Source organism: Hyperoodon ampullatus (assembly GCF_949752795.1).
Source record: "Hyperoodon ampullatus genome assembly, chromosome: 5".
NCBI lineage: Eukaryota > Metazoa > Chordata > Mammalia > Artiodactyla > Ziphiidae > Hyperoodon > Hyperoodon ampullatus.
The window spans coordinates 38,336,790-38,353,258 of record NC_136918.1 but is presented as its reverse complement, the minus strand read 5'-3'; the positions used below and the strand labels follow the sequence as shown (position 1 = coordinate 38,353,258).

Below are 16,469 nucleotides of genomic sequence, written 5' to 3'. Positions count from 1 at the left end.
AAAGGAGCCCTGGGGTTAATCAGTATGAGAAGCATTGCTATAGAAATTTAAGCAATAGTAGAAAAATTCTTTCTCCACTTGTCCATGTGTGCACACATAATTTCGTGTAGGAATCATTGAAAGAAGAGGACAGTGGTGTGAATCTAAGTATTTAATAAGGAATGCAATCCCAATAAATTCTGTATTGCCATGTTTCTATAGAAGACTTGAACTGATTTTTCTTTTGCCAAGTCATATCAGCTAGATCTTCTTTGTGTCTGTCATTGCAGATGGCGTTTAATGATTGCTTTAGTTTGAACTATCCTGGCAACCCTCAGCCAGGTGACTTGATCGAAGTGTTTCGTCCTGGCTATCAACACTGGGCACTGTACTTAGGTGATGGGTATGTTATCAACATAGCACCTCTAGGTAAGGTTTGTTTCCAGAAGCTCCTGGGAGCTTTTTAGTTTTCTTGTTACAAGAAGGAATCATGAACAAAATCATAAAATAAAACAGACTAGAAATAAAATGTAGAAAGTAGATAAATCCAACTGACCTAGGTTTACAGAAGGACCTTCTAAGACTAAAGTGGCATTGAAAAAAATCACAAAAGCCAGTTAACATTAAAATTTTAAACCTCTGGATTAAAAAAACACAGTTAAAAAGTAAATAATCAGCTGGGGAAAATATTTGCCACAAACATGACAAGAGTCACAATACAAATAGATTATTTCAATTCATTCAACATCTATTTATAGATTTTCCAGTATGTGACAAAGGCTATTCTAAATGCTAGGGATACATAAGCCAGTCCCTACACAGTGGAGCTTACATTCTAATGGAGAGAGAGAGGGAGACAGAGACAGAGAGAGAGGGAGAGAGGGAGAGAGCGAGAGAGGGAGAGAGCAAGCCTGAGAGAGGGAGCATGCACAAAATACAGAAAGTAATGTTAGATTAGAGATAAGTGATAATGGAGAAAATCAGAGAAGCAGGATAGGAAGTGCCGGGGAGTTGTGGCTGCTGCAGTTTTAAATTAGCTGGTCAGGAAAATGTCATGAGAAAGTAACATTTGAGACACAACTTGAAAGAGGTGAAGAAACCCAGCACGTGATATTTGGGGAAAGAGTTCCTTAAGCTGAGGGAACAGCAGCAAACACCCAAATCCCAACAAACAAATGGGTAAAAGATTGTGAACAGTCTGTAGAAGACAAAAATCCAATACACATTTTTAAAGTTTTCAGCTTTTCAGTCATCTAGGAATTATAAAATAAAATGACAGATTTTATGCCTCTCACATTAGCAAAATTAAAAAAAATGATAATCTGTTGATAAAGGTATAATGAAATGAACACAAGGATACTGTTGACAGAAATATAAGTTGATAAAATTGTTCGCAAAACAATTTAACAATATGTGCTAAGAGTCTTAAAGGAGTTCATATACTCTGACCCTGTAATTTTACCTCTATGAATCTATTCTTGGGAAATAGTTTTAGAGATACTAATTTAATATTTGCATATGAGAATGTTCACTTCTATCTCATTTATAATGGTTTAAAAAACAGAATGGATCAATGGCCAGCAAGGGAATAGTTTAGTGAATTATGATTTAGCCACAAGATATTAGGTATCTGTGTTTGGCAGAATTTTTTCTTTTTTTTTTTTTTTGCGGTACGTGGGCCTCTCACTGTTGTGGCCTCTCCCGTTGCGGAGCACAGGCTCCGGACACGCAGGCTCAGCAGCCATGGCTCACGGGCCCAGCCGCTCCACGGCATGTGGGATCTTTCCGGACCGGGGCACGAACCCGTGTCCGCTGCATCGGCAGGCAGACTCTCAACCACTGTGCCACCAGGGAAGCCCTGGCAGAATTTTTTAGTTGCAAGTAACATAAATCAAATTCAAATTCACTTAAACAAAAAGGCAAATTCATTGCTTCAGTGAAGGAAACTACAGAAAGAGTAGAGATGGTGCTGGCCTCAGGGATGCCCAGATCTAGGGTCTTGAACACTATCAAAATTCTCCATCCCACATCTGCATTCTTTTTCTGTATATTGTCTTCATTATCCCAGGCTATGTCTAAGCAGCTGAACTGATGACCATAAGCATCCTTAGGCTCTCATCCTTACAGGCTTGTGACCCACAGGAGAGAGTTTCTCCCTGCCCATTGCAGTTAGAAAAATCATGGAGAATGACTCTAATTGTCTGGTGTGGGTCCCATGTCCATCACTGAACCATCACTGTGTCTAGGAATAGGATAGTATGACTGGCCTAGAAAGAGTCTTTTCCAGAAAGGAAGAAGCAGTTGTAAGATGGGGTGCTCAGTAGACTAAAACAATAATACTTTAACAGCTAAAAATCATTTCTGGACATCTTTAATTGCATGAAAGATGATCTTGTATGATGGCTATTGGAAAACTCCAGGTTAAAAGTTCATTGTGTAATATGGTACCTAGTTTACAAAGAAATCCTATATACACACATACATGTTAATGCAAACATATACACACACATATACAAGTGATAATAAAAGACAGTACAAATACATCAAAATAATAATAATAGTTATTTCTGAGTGGCAGGATAATAGGTGGTTTATATTTATTTATGTGTTTATGCTGTATTTTTCTGTATTTTCTACAGGTTTAGAAATGAGCACAAATTATTAAGAAAAAATGTATGCAAATAACAAATAGCCTAGAATATTTTTTCCTCAAGATACCTTTATAAAGAAGTGTTTATAGGCCTAAGTCTTACTATCTTGAGAGCTTCTGAGAACTGTTAGTATAGTGATTTTTGCAAGATTTTGAGCTATTTGCCTCTTGTTCTAGAATATTGGGAGTGGAAACAGCAAATAAAATGACATTTACGATACAGAGCCATTCATTCTGTAGAGTCTAATAATTAATGCTAAGCAATTCTTTAATTTATTTCTGCAGTTTTCACATTTGGAAAATAATATGAGGTTTTTGTGCTGTTTTCTTTTTTCCCATCTTAAGCTCCATCTTAATGTGGTTCAAGCACTGAGCTTTGATCCTGTAGACTGAAGTTAAATGTCTGTTTCTGTTAACTACTTGTGGGATGTTCCACAAGCCAGTTTATCTCTCCAAGCTTTGATTTTCTCATCAGTAAATTGATTGCATCAAACTAGTCAAAAAATTTTTTTTAATGATTCTAACTAGGATATATGTGTCCTATGAACTTGTAATGTGTAAGAACTTTTAATGTGTAAGATAATTAACTGGAAATGCTGCTCCAATGAAAAGATTTTGGAGGAGAGAAAAAAAGAGGAGTGGAAAAAAAAGTTTGCTTTTAGTCATTACTGAAAGGAAAAGTGTCATAACACTGGTTATACAGGGACCCTTCATCTCATGGTTTACTTGAACAATGGCCAAACATAGCAGTCTTGGGCAGATGGAGAGGGCCTAGGGCCTGGTGTTAAAGCTGAACACTAAGGAATCAGATGCCTCAGATGCTGACAACGGCATGCCAGGATACAGAGGTTTCAGGCAGTCTAGACCAATGCTTACTAATAGAGCAGTAAGATGGAGTGGTAGGGCATGGGGTATCGTGACAGGTGGGTAAGGCACATCTAGGGGCCACATAGAGTGGACAGTGCCTACTACATTAGGTTTAGTTTTAGGACTTAGTTTCTTGGTTAAAGGAACTAGTAAAACAAAGGCAGGGCCCCAGCCTGACCCCAACTGACCCCTCAGAAGACTGGGGTCCCCTGCAGGTTTCAAAGTGAAGCCTAATTAAAAGAACAAGTGTAAAAACAGAGCTGGGTGTAAGGAGTGCTGCTTAGATGCAGGACAAGAGCACTAATCATAATGCACTACTGCTAAGCCCAATGGTATTAGTTTGGAAGGGTTCAAATGCTGAAAAATAGACTGCGTCATAGAAAAAGGGGGCAATGATCTTATCTGTACTTTGTTAGAAACATATGCCAAGATCCCTAATAATAATACCAATTGATAGAGAACTTATTCCTCAAAAATAGGTAGAGTTTTCACACCTAATTTGTTCTATAAATTTTCAAAAAGATAGGTAGATATAGATTTTCAAAAGGTTTTCTTATATTCTCACTCATATAGTATTGAACAAGTGTTAGTGATAAATTAGAGAATGAGGGTTTACTGTTAGTAAGATTAAATGGTTTCTGGTTTGAGGATAAGTTAGGATGACAGTGGAGTTCACTGGGCTGGGTCGCTATATCTTGCTAACCAGAATTCTCCTTATAGACGATGACATTTCTGCATTGTTTACAAGCGCCAAGTCTGTATTCAGCAGAAAGGCCCTGGTGAAGATGCAGCTTTTGAAGGATGTTGTGGGAAATGACACATACAGAATAAACAATAAATACGATGAAACATACCCACCACTCCCTGTGGAAGAAGTCATGCAACGGTCAGAGTTTGTTGCTGGACAGGAGGTGGAGTATGACTTATTTGTCAACAACTGTGAGCATTTTGTGACTTTGCTCCGCTATGGAGAAGGAGTTTCAGAGCAGGTGAGTTTTCTCTAGGAGAAATGGAAGTTTCTTACACTGGGAAAATAAGAGCTACTGACTATGATCAAGTTTTCAGGCCTCAAATAAATGGAAAAGAACAAGAAAATATGAGAACACTGAAGGACAAAGGAGGGAATCGAGTTGCCCAAGGTCATGCAGCAAGTTCATGACCGCACTGAGACTAGAACATTCGTATCATGAACTTGGGTTAGAAGGGACTTGAAGCAGAGTCAAGACTATAGCTTCCTGTCATTCTTGTTGCCCTCTGTCCTTCAGTTTTTTCCCATTACCCCACCATACAGCAATTAATCATAACTTTATATACTGAAAAAAATATGCTGAAAAGAATGCTGACATTTTTGAGTGGGAGTTCATTTGCCAAAAACATAGATGGTAATAGTGAGATTCTTTTCCATTAGCTGAAAGAGGCTAACTGATGCCATAGCTTGGTGGCTTTGTAAATGTCTTCTGTTTCCTTGCAATGCTAGTTTCAAATAAATGTTGTGCTTTTGAGGAGATCCTTTGATTCATTGAGCTTTTGGATGATTTTCAGTGGATTAATTGACTTTTTAAAAAATTATTTATTTAGTTTTTGGTTGTTTTCTTAGTTGCAGCAGGCAGGCTCCTTAGTTGCGGCTCCAGGGCTCCTTAGTTGTGGCATGCGAACTCTTAGTTGCAGAATGCATGTGGGATCTAGTTCCCTGACCAGGGATTGAACCCGGGCCCCCTGCATTGGGAGCTCGGAGTCCTATCCACTGTGCCACCAGGGAAGTCCCTGGTGGGGGACTTCTCCCATCAGAGGAAGTAGCTTATAGTTTTGTTATTTACCATCACTATTCGGTAGTATGTTAGCTTCCTCACTAAAAGCATGGCCTTTCCCTACCTATCTTCCCACTAATCCAATTCCATCATTGATGTTTTAACCTAAAGATTTATTAAAGTGGTGTGAGAAAATGAATATATAAAGGCTTCCAGTATCTTTAAATGGCGGATCTGTTATAGAAATGTCTATTCTGAGGAATGAAGTTACAATTCTGCTCACGAAAGCTTGGGAAAATGGGAGATGGAACATAATGAAAGGATACATTTGTTTTTATTAAGAAATAATTTAATTGGAAATTCATTTTTATTAGGAAGTACATTACCATAATGAATGTTCTATTCACATGTAGCAATAAATTGCTTCTGATCCAAAACACAGAGGACATGCACACAAGTTTCAGCTCACCTTTGCATTGAAAAGTAGTGGTATAGCTAAGAAATAAAGTTTGTTAATGAAAAAGTTGTCCACTGCACTCAATCAGTATTCTTTTTTAATGTGGCTAAATCAAAAGGAATTAGAGCCATCTTTTTGCTTTGACTCTCACTTGTAATCTATCATCTTTCCGCCTTTCATACCCAGATCAAGACCCATGAAAAAGTAACCATTTTTTAACAACTAATAGAACTGTTCTTTTTTTTTTTTTTTTTTTTGCGGTACGCGGGCCTCCCACTGCTGTGGCCTCTCCCGTTGCAGAGCAGAGGCTCCGGACGTGCAGCGGCCATGGCTCACGGGCCCAGCCGGTCCGCGGCATGCGGGATCCTCCCGGACCGGGGCACGAACCCACGTCCCCTGCATCGGCAGGCGGACTCTCAACCACTGCGCCACCAGGGAAGCCCAGAACTGTTCTTTAGCAGGTTCTGATGAAGATGGTGTAGTGACAGCCTTAAGGACATACCTAAGCTTTGGAATTCTGCTGATCTGAGCTAGAGCCGCATCTTCACCACTTCATAGCTGGATGACTTTGGACACATTGTTTATCAGTTTCCTAATCTATAAAGCGAGGCTGTTTTATAGATTGTAAGAGATTTGTAAAGTCTCTTAGCATACTCCGTTACATATTATTCATCCCAATAAAAAGTGTACTTTCACAGACTACTTTTAATTTCAGTATTTTAGCAATTTTATAGATCTTTGTTGACACTCTTCAGTAAAATTCTGTTGATCTAACAAACTACAGCACTCGAATTGTTATTTTTATTACTATCAATAATTAATAGTGTTAGTACTAATAATAACTAATATTAAATTTATTTTTCAGGGTCCCTTTAAGGCTTAGGGGTCTTGAGCATAGAACAGTATCCTTGGGAAATGACTGTGTATTTCCCCCAATTTTAAAAACTATAAATACATTAAAAGGTTAGAAAGGTGGAAGGATTGTGGCCCCATCTTTTTCTTCTTTGTACTTTTCTGTATTTTTTGAAAAATTAATGGACTTTACTTTTTAGAGTAGTTTTAAATTCACAGCAAAATTGAGCTGAAAGTATAGAGTTCCCACATATTCCCCCTCCCACACACATATATGTATCCTTCCCCACTGTCAACATCCTACAGCAGTGTGGTATATTTGTTATAAAAGATGAACCAACATTGGTACATCCTTATCAACCAGAGTCCATAGTGAAGAAAACCAGAATATGCCACCCCCAAAAATGTCACTTTGGCATAAGGATTATTTTGAGTAATTGAGAGCCAACTGAGTAGAAGCGGATGCCAGAAAAGCTCTCTGCCCTCCCCCTATTTGCCTAAAAGCAGGACATAAATTTTCAAAGGTGTTCCTTCTCCCCACTCTACCAGGAAGGACAAAAGTTAATCATCAGGGACAACCAGTGGTTAACGTAAGACCCTTATCAGCCTAGAGAGGGCACTAGAGGTATCTACGTAACAAACTACTCACAAGCCTCTGTTTACCATTAGTTTCCTGTATGTTTACCTTCCCACAGACTGTTGCCCTTGGAAGGCGAACCACTTTCTTGTGTCCTGTCATTTCTCTACAAATTTATTGTTCTTTGTTGAAGATGCTATATAAGCCTGAATTCTTTGTTTCTTATTTTGTTTATTTATTTTTATACAGCAGGTTCTTAGTTATGTATTTTATACATATTAGTGTATATATGTCAATCCCAATCTGCCAATTCATCCCACCACCACCACGCCCTGCCACTTTCCCCCCTTGGCGTCCATACGGTTGTTCTCTACATCTGTGTCTCTATTTCTGCATTGCAAACCAGTTAATCTGTACCTTTTTTCTAGATTCCACATATATGTGTTCATATACGATATTTGTTTTTCTCTTTCTGACTTATTTCACTCTGTATGACAGTCTCTAGGTCCATCCACATCTCTACAAATGACCCAATTTCGTTCCTTTTTATGGCTAATATTCCACTGTATATATGTACCACATCTTCTTTATCCATTTGTCTGTCAGTGGGCATTTAGGTTGATTCCATGACCTGGCTATTGTAAATAGTGCTGCAATAAACACTGGGGTGCATGTGTCTTTTTGAATTATGGTTTTCTCTGGGTATATGCCCAGTAGTGGGAGTGCTGGGTCATATAGTAATTCTATTTTTAGTTTTTTAGGGAACCTACATACCGTCCTCCAAAGTAGCTGTATCAATTTACATTCCCACCAACAGTGCAAGAGGGCTCCCTTTTCTCCACACCCTCTCTAGCATTTGTTGTTTGTAGATTTTCTGATGATGCCCATTCTAACCAGTGTGAGGTGATACCTCATTGTAGTTTTTTGTGTGTGTGTGTGTGGTACGCAGGCCTCTCACTGTTGCAGCCTCTCCCATTGCGGAGCACAGGCTCCGGACGCTCAGGCTCAGCGGCCATGACCCACAGGCCCAACCGCTCTGCGGCATGTGGGATCCTCCCAGACCGGGGCACAAACCCGTGTCCCCTGCATCGGCAGGCGGACTCTCAACCACTGCACCACCAGGGAAGCCCCTCATTGTAGTTTTGATTTGCATGTCTCTAATAATTAGTGATGTTGAGCAGCTTTTCATGTGCCACTTGGCCATCTGTATGTCTTCTTAGGAGAGATGTCTGTTTAGATCTTCTGCCCATTTTTGATTGGGTTGTTTGTTTTTTTAATATTGAGCTGAATGAACTGTTTATATATTTTGGAGTTTAATCCTTTGTCAGTTGATTCGTTTGCAAATATTTTCTCCCATTTTGAGGGTTGTCTTTTCATCTTGTTTATGGTTTCCTTTGTTGTGCAAAAGCTTTTAAGTTTCATTAGGTCCCATTTGTTTATTTTTGTTTTTATTTCCATTTCTCTAGGAGGTGGGTCAAAAAAGATCTTGCTGTGATTTATGTCAAAGAGTGTTCTTCCTATGTTTTACTCTAAGAGTTTTAGTGTCCGGTCTTACATTTAGGTCTTTCATCCATTTTGAGTTTATTTTTGTGTATCGTGTTAGGGAGTGTTTTAATTTCATTCTTTTACATGTAGCTGTCCAGTTTTCCCAGCACCACTTATTGAAGAGGCTGTCTTTCCTCCATTGTATATCCTTGCCCTCTTTGTCATAGATTAGTTGACCATAGGTGCATGGGTTTATCTCTGCGCTTTGTATCCTTTTCCATTGATCTATATTTCTGGTTTTGTGCCAGTACCATATTGTCTTGATTACTGTAGTTTGTAGTGTAGGCTGAAGTCAGGGAGTCTGATTCCTCCAGCTCCGTTTTTTTCCCGCAAGATTGCTTTGGCTATTCGGGGTCTTTTGTGTCTCCATACAAATTTTAGATTTTTTGTTCCAGTTCTGTAAAAAATGCCATTGGTAATTTGATAGGGATTGCATTGAATCTGTAGATTGCTTTGGGTAGTACAGTCATTTTCACAATACTGATTCTTCCAATCCAAGAACATGGTATATCTTTCCATCTGTTTGTGTCATCCTTTATTTATTTATTTATTTATTTATTTTTATTTTTGGCTGTTGGGTCTTCGTCTCTGTGCATGGGCTTTCTCTAGTTGTGGCGAGTGGGGACCACTCTTCATCGTGGTGCGCGGGCCTCTCACTGTCATGGCCTCTCTTGTTGCGGAGCACAAGCTCCAGACGCACAGGCTCAGTAGTTGTGGCTCACGGGCCTAGTTGCTCCGCGGCATATGGGATCTTCCCAGACCAGGGCTCGAACCCGTGTCACCTGCATTGGCAGGCAGATTCTCAACCACTGCGCCACCAGGGAAGCCCCTGTTTGTGTCATCTTTGATTTCTTTCATCAGTGTCTTATAGTTTTCTGAGTACAGGTCTTTTACCTCCTTAGATAGGTTTATTCCTAGTTATTTTATTCTTTTTGTTGCAATGGTGAATGGGATTGTTTCCTTCATTTCTCTTTCTGATCTTTTGTTGTTAGTGTATAGGAATGCAAGAGATTTCTGTGCTTTCATTTTGTATCCTGCTAATTTACCAAATTCATTAATTAGCTCTAGTAGTTTTCTGGTGTCATCTTTAGGATTCTCTATGTATAGTATCATGTCATCTGCAAACAGTGATGATTTTACTTCTTCTTTTCCAATTTGTAATCCTTTTATTTCTTTTCTTCTCTGATTGCCATGGCTAGGACTTCCAAAACTATGTTGAATAATAGTGGCGAGAGTGGACATCCTTGTCTTGTTCCTGATCTTAGAGGAAATGCTTTCAGTTTGTCACCATTGAGAATGATGTTTGCTGTGGGTTTGTTGTATATGGCCTTTATTATGTTGGGGTAGATTCCCTCTATGCCCACTTTCTGGAGAGTTTTTATCATAAATGGGTGTTGAATTTTGTTGAAAGATTTATCTGCATCTATTGAGTTGATCATGTGGTTTTTGTCCTTCAATTTGTTAATGTGGTGTATCACACTGAATGATTTGGGTATATTGAAGAATCCTTGCATCCCTGGGATAAGTCCCACTTGATCATAGTGTATGCTTCTTTGAATGTGTTGTTAGATTCTGTTTGCTAGTATTTTGTTGGGGATTTTTGCATCTGTATTCATCAGTGATATTGGTCTGTAATTTTCTTTTTTGTATTATCTTTGGTTTTGGTATCAGGGTGATGTTGACCTTGTAGAATGAGTTTGGGAGTGTTCCTTCCTCTGCGATTTTTTGGAAAAGTTTGAGAAGGATGGGTGTTAGCTTTTCTCTAAATGTTTTATAGAATTCACCTGTGAAGCCATCTGGTCCTGGACTTTTGTTTGTTGGAAGATTTTCACTCACAGTTTCAATTTCATTACTTGTGATTTGTCTGTTCATATTTTCTATTTCTTCCTGGTTCAGTCTTGGAAGGTTATACCTTTCTAAGAATGTGTCCATTTCTTCCAGGTCGCCCATTTTATTAGCATAGTTTTGCTTGTAGTAGTCTCTTATGATGCTTTGTATTTCTGTGGTGTCCATTGTAACTTCTCCTTTTTCATTTCTAATTTTATTGATTTGAGTCCTCTTCCTCTTTTTCTTGATGAGTCTGGCTAAAGGTTTACAATTTTGTTTATCTTCTCAAAGAACCAGCTTTTAGTTTTATTGATCTTTGCTATTGTTTTCTTTGTTTCTATTTCATTTATTTCTGCTCTGATCTTTATGATTCCTTTCCTTTTACTAACATTGTGTTTTGTTTGTTCTCTCTCTTTGAGTTACTCTTCCCTGAATTTCTCCCATGAGTATATGAGATATACATGTTAATAAACTTCTGTTTGCTTTCCTCTTATTACAGAGCCTCAGCTGAGAACTTGTTATGGATAAAGGAAAATATTTTCTTCCCCTAAAATAGTTAACATAAGGGTTCACTCTTTTTGTTGTAAATTCTGTTGGTTTTGACAACTGTGTAATGACATCCTGTATACTCTGCTTAATCATTCCCTCTTTCTCTAAGTCTCTGGCAACCACTGATTTTTTTTAACTGCCCTGTAGTTTATCTTTCCCAGAATGTCATATAGTTGAAATCATACTAAGCAATATGCACTTAAAATTCTTCCATGTCTTTTCATGGTTTGGTTGCTTATTTCTTTTTATCGCTGAATAATATTCCCTTGTCTGGATGCACCACAGTTTATTTTTCCACTCACCTACTGAAGGACATCTTGGCTGCTTCCCAATTTTGGTAATTATGAAAAAAATGCTGCTGGAAATACTTGCGTGTAGGTTTTTTGTGGATGTAAATTTTTGACTCATTTGGATAAACACCAAGTATTATGATTGTTGGATCATATGGTAAGAGTATGTTTAGTTTCATAAGAAACTGCCCAGCTGTCTTCCAAAGTGGTTGTACCATTTTGAATTCCCACCAGCAATGAACGAGAGCTCCTGTTGCTCCAAATCTTTAGCATTTGGCACTGTCAGCGTTTTGGAGGTTAGCCATTCTGATAGGTACATGGTTGTATCTTCATTGTTTTAATTTGCAATTCCTTAAATATGTATGATGTTGGACATCTTTTCATGTATTATTTGCTATCTGCATATCACATTTAGTGATGTGTCTCTTGAGATCTTTAGCCCAATTTTAATTAGGTTGCTTGCTTGTTTTCATATTGTTGAGTTTTAAGAGTTCTTAGCATATTTTGGAAAACAATCTTTTATCAAATATGCCTTTCACCAGTGTTTTCTTCCAGCCTGTGGCTTGTCTTTTCCTTATTTTTACAAATTCCTAAAATCAACATTTGTCACTGTTTGAGTCTAAACAAGTTATTAAAATGTGTCTATCTTTGTGGAAGATAGCAGCACCCTTGAATGGGCCTGGACAAGCTGACAGACAGTACACCCTGCCTGTGTTTCTTTGCATAGCACTGCAACCTTAGAGTCTTGGGGGAAGAGGGATTTTGATAACCCCTACAGTCATCTGTGACCCAGCTAAGCAGATGTCTGGACCCAGCTGCTTCAGTTATAGCTAACATTTCATTGGGCATGTATATATAGATCCTCAGAATGGTGTGTTTACCATGCCCCCCCCACCCTGAAAGCCCTGTAAAGGATGAAGTGTGCAGGATAGGATTTGGTGATCTTACAATCCTAAATCAGCCATGAAGTAAAAGCTCTTGTTCATGCTGTTTCACCACAAAAATCCTGGGATTTTATAATCTTGCAGGTCAGATCCAGTTACACATAACTCTAAGGGATTGTCCAAATTACATGTGATTTTTCCATTTAGAATGCAACTTGAAAAAAATAAATGTTTGGGATTTGGGAAACTGCATGCTGGAACTGGCTTTATTATAATTGTATCTTGCCTGTGCAATCTCAGGGGACTTTGAGTTAGGATTAAGTTGTCTGTCCCCTCCCCAGGTCTCTTAGATTTATGGGATTTCTCTCACATGTTATGTTTCTAGTGGCTGAAAGATACCCAATGAGTTAGGGCTGGGGCCACCCCACCCACAGGATCCTGCCATTTTCCCAGGGCTGTCCTCTGCTGCCATTTGATATCTCTGTTTAAAGATACCAATTACACCTTCCTGTTTTTGCATTGCCTGCCATATTTTCCTGTATCAGCCCTCCTTGGAATCTCAGCATCTGCCTGGAATTGCATGAGGTTTGGGCTTGGTTTATAATCCTTACTCCCTGTCTGATTATTGATTCTGCCCCTCTTTGGAATTTTGTCTGGTATCTTGTACCTCCCAGACCCTTTTTGCTCCCCAAGAGCTATGTGGGGAGCTCTATGCTATAGCGAATTCTCACTCTCTCCTGGGAAGCAACTTAGGTAGCAACTAATTAAAAATTACAAATAAAAGAAATAACCAACCAACCAAATACATTAAATTAGAATTGTACACTAAAATGGGATTTTTCAGTTGTTTGCCAGTGTCATTCTCTTTGGCAACTGGGGATGGTAACAGAGCAGGGAGTTATAATTATAGGCCTCATCCCTACAGACCACAGGATGATGTAATGAAGTGAATACTCTTGCCATTGTGCTTCTGTCCTGGCTAGAACCCATGCTGCCTGTTCCCCATAGGGAACCCACAGTTAGGGAGGGAACATTATGTGGCATATGGCGGTGGCAGGCTCCGTGGTGGAGGGCTGTGGGTTAGACAGAGGGCATGCTCCAGTGTGAGCTGGGTCACACTTTCCAGCATTGGGGCTGGTCTCCAGAGTAATTTAGGAAAAATGTTTTGCTTTATTTGAAAGTCCGATTCTTAACTCCCAGATAATAACTGTTGTTTTCAGAATACCTGATGACTCTGAAGTATCTGAATGTGACCTTTGGGTCATAAAATTGCACTGCAGATGGAAGGCGATATTAGTTGAGTGCCATGAAACCATGAATATTCATCAGTTCCATCATCATGATGATGATTAATACCCTTAAAGATATAAATGTCTGAGCTCCTTTATGGACAATTGAGCTTGAGAGTGGTTTGTTTTCGTGTGTCTACATGAGAAATTACTTTTTGACATGATAGTTAACACCAGTATTGACTTCTCTTGAAGTTTATCAGAATAGAAAGTGTATCTACCAAATAAGAGCCTATAGGTATTTAGCTCAAGTCACATCCCTGAATTATTTTCCTAACAGACATTAAGTCAGGGAACATACACACACACACACACACACACACACACACACACACACACACACACACGGGTGCATCCAAATGCTGTCATCTTTTTAATAGACTTCTTGAATGAGTGCTCCCACTTTCTTATCATGTCTATACCCCTCAACCAATACACACACACACACACACACACACACAGGATATTCACCTTGATATAGAATCAACCAAACCAGTGTGTGTTTAGGGGGTAGGGGTTTCATAGGGGGAGAACACATGGTTCAAGGCTAAACTATATCTAAACATCCTGGTGGTACACCCTCCCTCGGGCAAATCACTTTTAACTTCTCAAGTTTTACAAAACAGGAGTAATGCTACCTCCCAGGGGTACTATGACAATTATTAGGAATTGTGGCATAATGAGTTTGTAAACTCTCAGAAGCTATAAAAATATGAGGAATCTCTACCTATGTGTATTTCTATCTTTGTCATAATTATAATAATTATAAATTTATTTCATCTGCATACAGAATTTTAATTTTGCATTGAGTTTTAAATTCATCCATTGTACGTTAAAATGGGTCTTCAGTTTAGGAAACAAGCTAAAGCTGGGGTTTAGGACACTGAGATGCTTTTAGAATAAGATGTGTTTTTTGTTTGTTTCCTGTTTCCTTATAGGCCAACCGAGCAATAAGTACCATTGGGTTTGTGACAGCTGCCGCTGGTGCCTTCTCTTTCCTTGGCTTGTTTCCAAAAAGACTAAGAGCAAAATACTATTAATTTACTGAAGAGATATTGGAGCTGAAGGAATTTGTGAGGAGGAAAAGAAACTTGGGATGAATACTTATTTTCAGTGTATCATTATTGTTCCAAATTCCAGTGATGGATGGCAGGCTCTTTAATAAATTGCTTACTGGTATTGTCTCATCAATGAGCCATGGAAATTTTTCTCCCTACTAGCATAGATTTCCTGTGGCAGCTTGAGTAAGAAGCAGTAGCCTTTTGAGTGAGCCAGCAGAGGATCTTAATATCACATCATCATTTATCTTCTATAAATATTGTTTTCCTTTCCCCTGAGGGTAACTATTTTGTATTTGCCAGAGGGATAAAGAAACTTTTATATGTAATTTTGAAAAAAAAATGTTAAGAGCCCCAAATTTTGGGGTTGACATCAAAATTCATATTCCTTTTCTGGTGAGAAAAGAATTTTGGAAATTCAGCATTTGGTTAGGCAGCTTGAAGAACTTTTGATTAATAAACTATATGAGGGTGGACACCCATCTCCTTGCTCCTGTGTAGATGGGGGCAGGGGGTGAATGGGAGAAGGAACTCTTGGCTCCAGTGTTTCGGATCCAGTGATTTCCCTGGAAGCAACTCATTTGTAAGGAATATGTGAGAAGCTGGAGTGGGCTGTTACTTCTACAAAGCTCCATCATTCCCTTTGGACTTTGAAGTATTTCAAGAGTTTGACCCTCTTAACCTTAGCAAGAGATCATTAAATTTAGGTTTAAGGTGCCATATTTAGAAAACAATATCCTGTGTTACTTTTTAAGGCTTTTACTATGTCAAGGAGTGTCATGATTTTACTCTTGCATTTTATTGATTATGTGTTGAATGAAACACACTACTTTTTAATACCTTTCCAGTGGAATTCTTATCTGCAGCAGGTGGGGAGGAGTGGATGCAGGTCTCTATACCCTGGGATTATATCAGATATTATAACATTACCCTACAAACAACACTGCCAGCTAATGACATCCTTTTTGTGCCATCATTAAAAGTATAGCATTAAATAAAGGAAAAGTTTAAGTAAATTTAGGGGGTTCGGGGTGGAATGAGGGAACCAGGAATATGGTAGATAAAGTAACTAAACAGATGACTCAGTGAAAGTCTCGGACCTATTAAACTGATTTAGATTTTACTCCCAGGCCAGAAATACTTTACAATCTAATTGCAGGGTTAAGAATAATGATAATAGAAGGGGCCATGTGCTACCATCAAGGCAAGTAGAGACCCTGTCTCTCTTCCTGTTCCCTGACTAATCCCTTCCCTTTCTTATGGCACCATTTCTGTTTGCAGATAAACCCCCAAACTCTCTTCCTCCCCTGTTCTTCTGGGAGGTGTGTCTCCTACCTGATAGCATGATGCAAAATTATCCCTGCATTTTTATTCTAAATTCAGTTTCATATTCCTTTTATGTCCTACTCTCAATAGTAAAATTATAAAAGAAAAAAAAAGGCTCTTTCCTAGTATTGTCTAATCAGAGTGAGATTGGCAGCAGCTTAATGTGTTCTGTCTCCCTGGGTGTGCTTACTTTTTAATAAAGATAACTGCAGAGGACAAATCTTAGCCCTAAACAGGAGACTGGGGTGTGGTGAAATTTCCACACTGGCCTATGGGTGAGGGAATGGAATTGGCAACACAGAGGACATCCTGAGGATCCTCAGGTCAAACCCTTCTAGAAGACTCTGAACATGTCTACTCCAGAAGGCAGTCCTAGCAATACTGAGTAATACTGAAAAGTCACAAGTGTGCTTTTAAATTAAATTCATGGATTCATTTTTCACAGGTAGTGTTCAAGTCTCTAGCAGTTTTCAGCCTTAGAGGTAAGCTCACAAAGTTAGCCATCAGTCTTCTTAAAAAGTGACCACTCTTGGTGATGGGCCGCTTAAGGCTGTCTGGTTTGTTTTTCCCA

At 38.8% G+C, this 16,469-nt stretch overlaps 1 protein-coding gene across 1 annotated transcript; it reads left to right on the top strand.

The window, feature by feature from the left end:
* Positions 1 to 269: 269 nt before the first annotated feature.
* PLAAT1 (phospholipase A and acyltransferase 1) lies at positions 270 to 14,554 on the top strand (the record flags this gene model as incomplete). Its single annotated transcript, XM_079705491.1, has 3 exons — positions 270 to 408; positions 4,217 to 4,485; positions 14,453 to 14,554. The coding sequence occupies 3 exons, from the start codon at positions 270 to 272 to the stop codon at positions 14,552 to 14,554; spliced, it is 510 nt and encodes a 169-aa protein (XP_079561617.1).
* Positions 14,555 to 16,469: the final 1,915 nt, after the last annotated feature.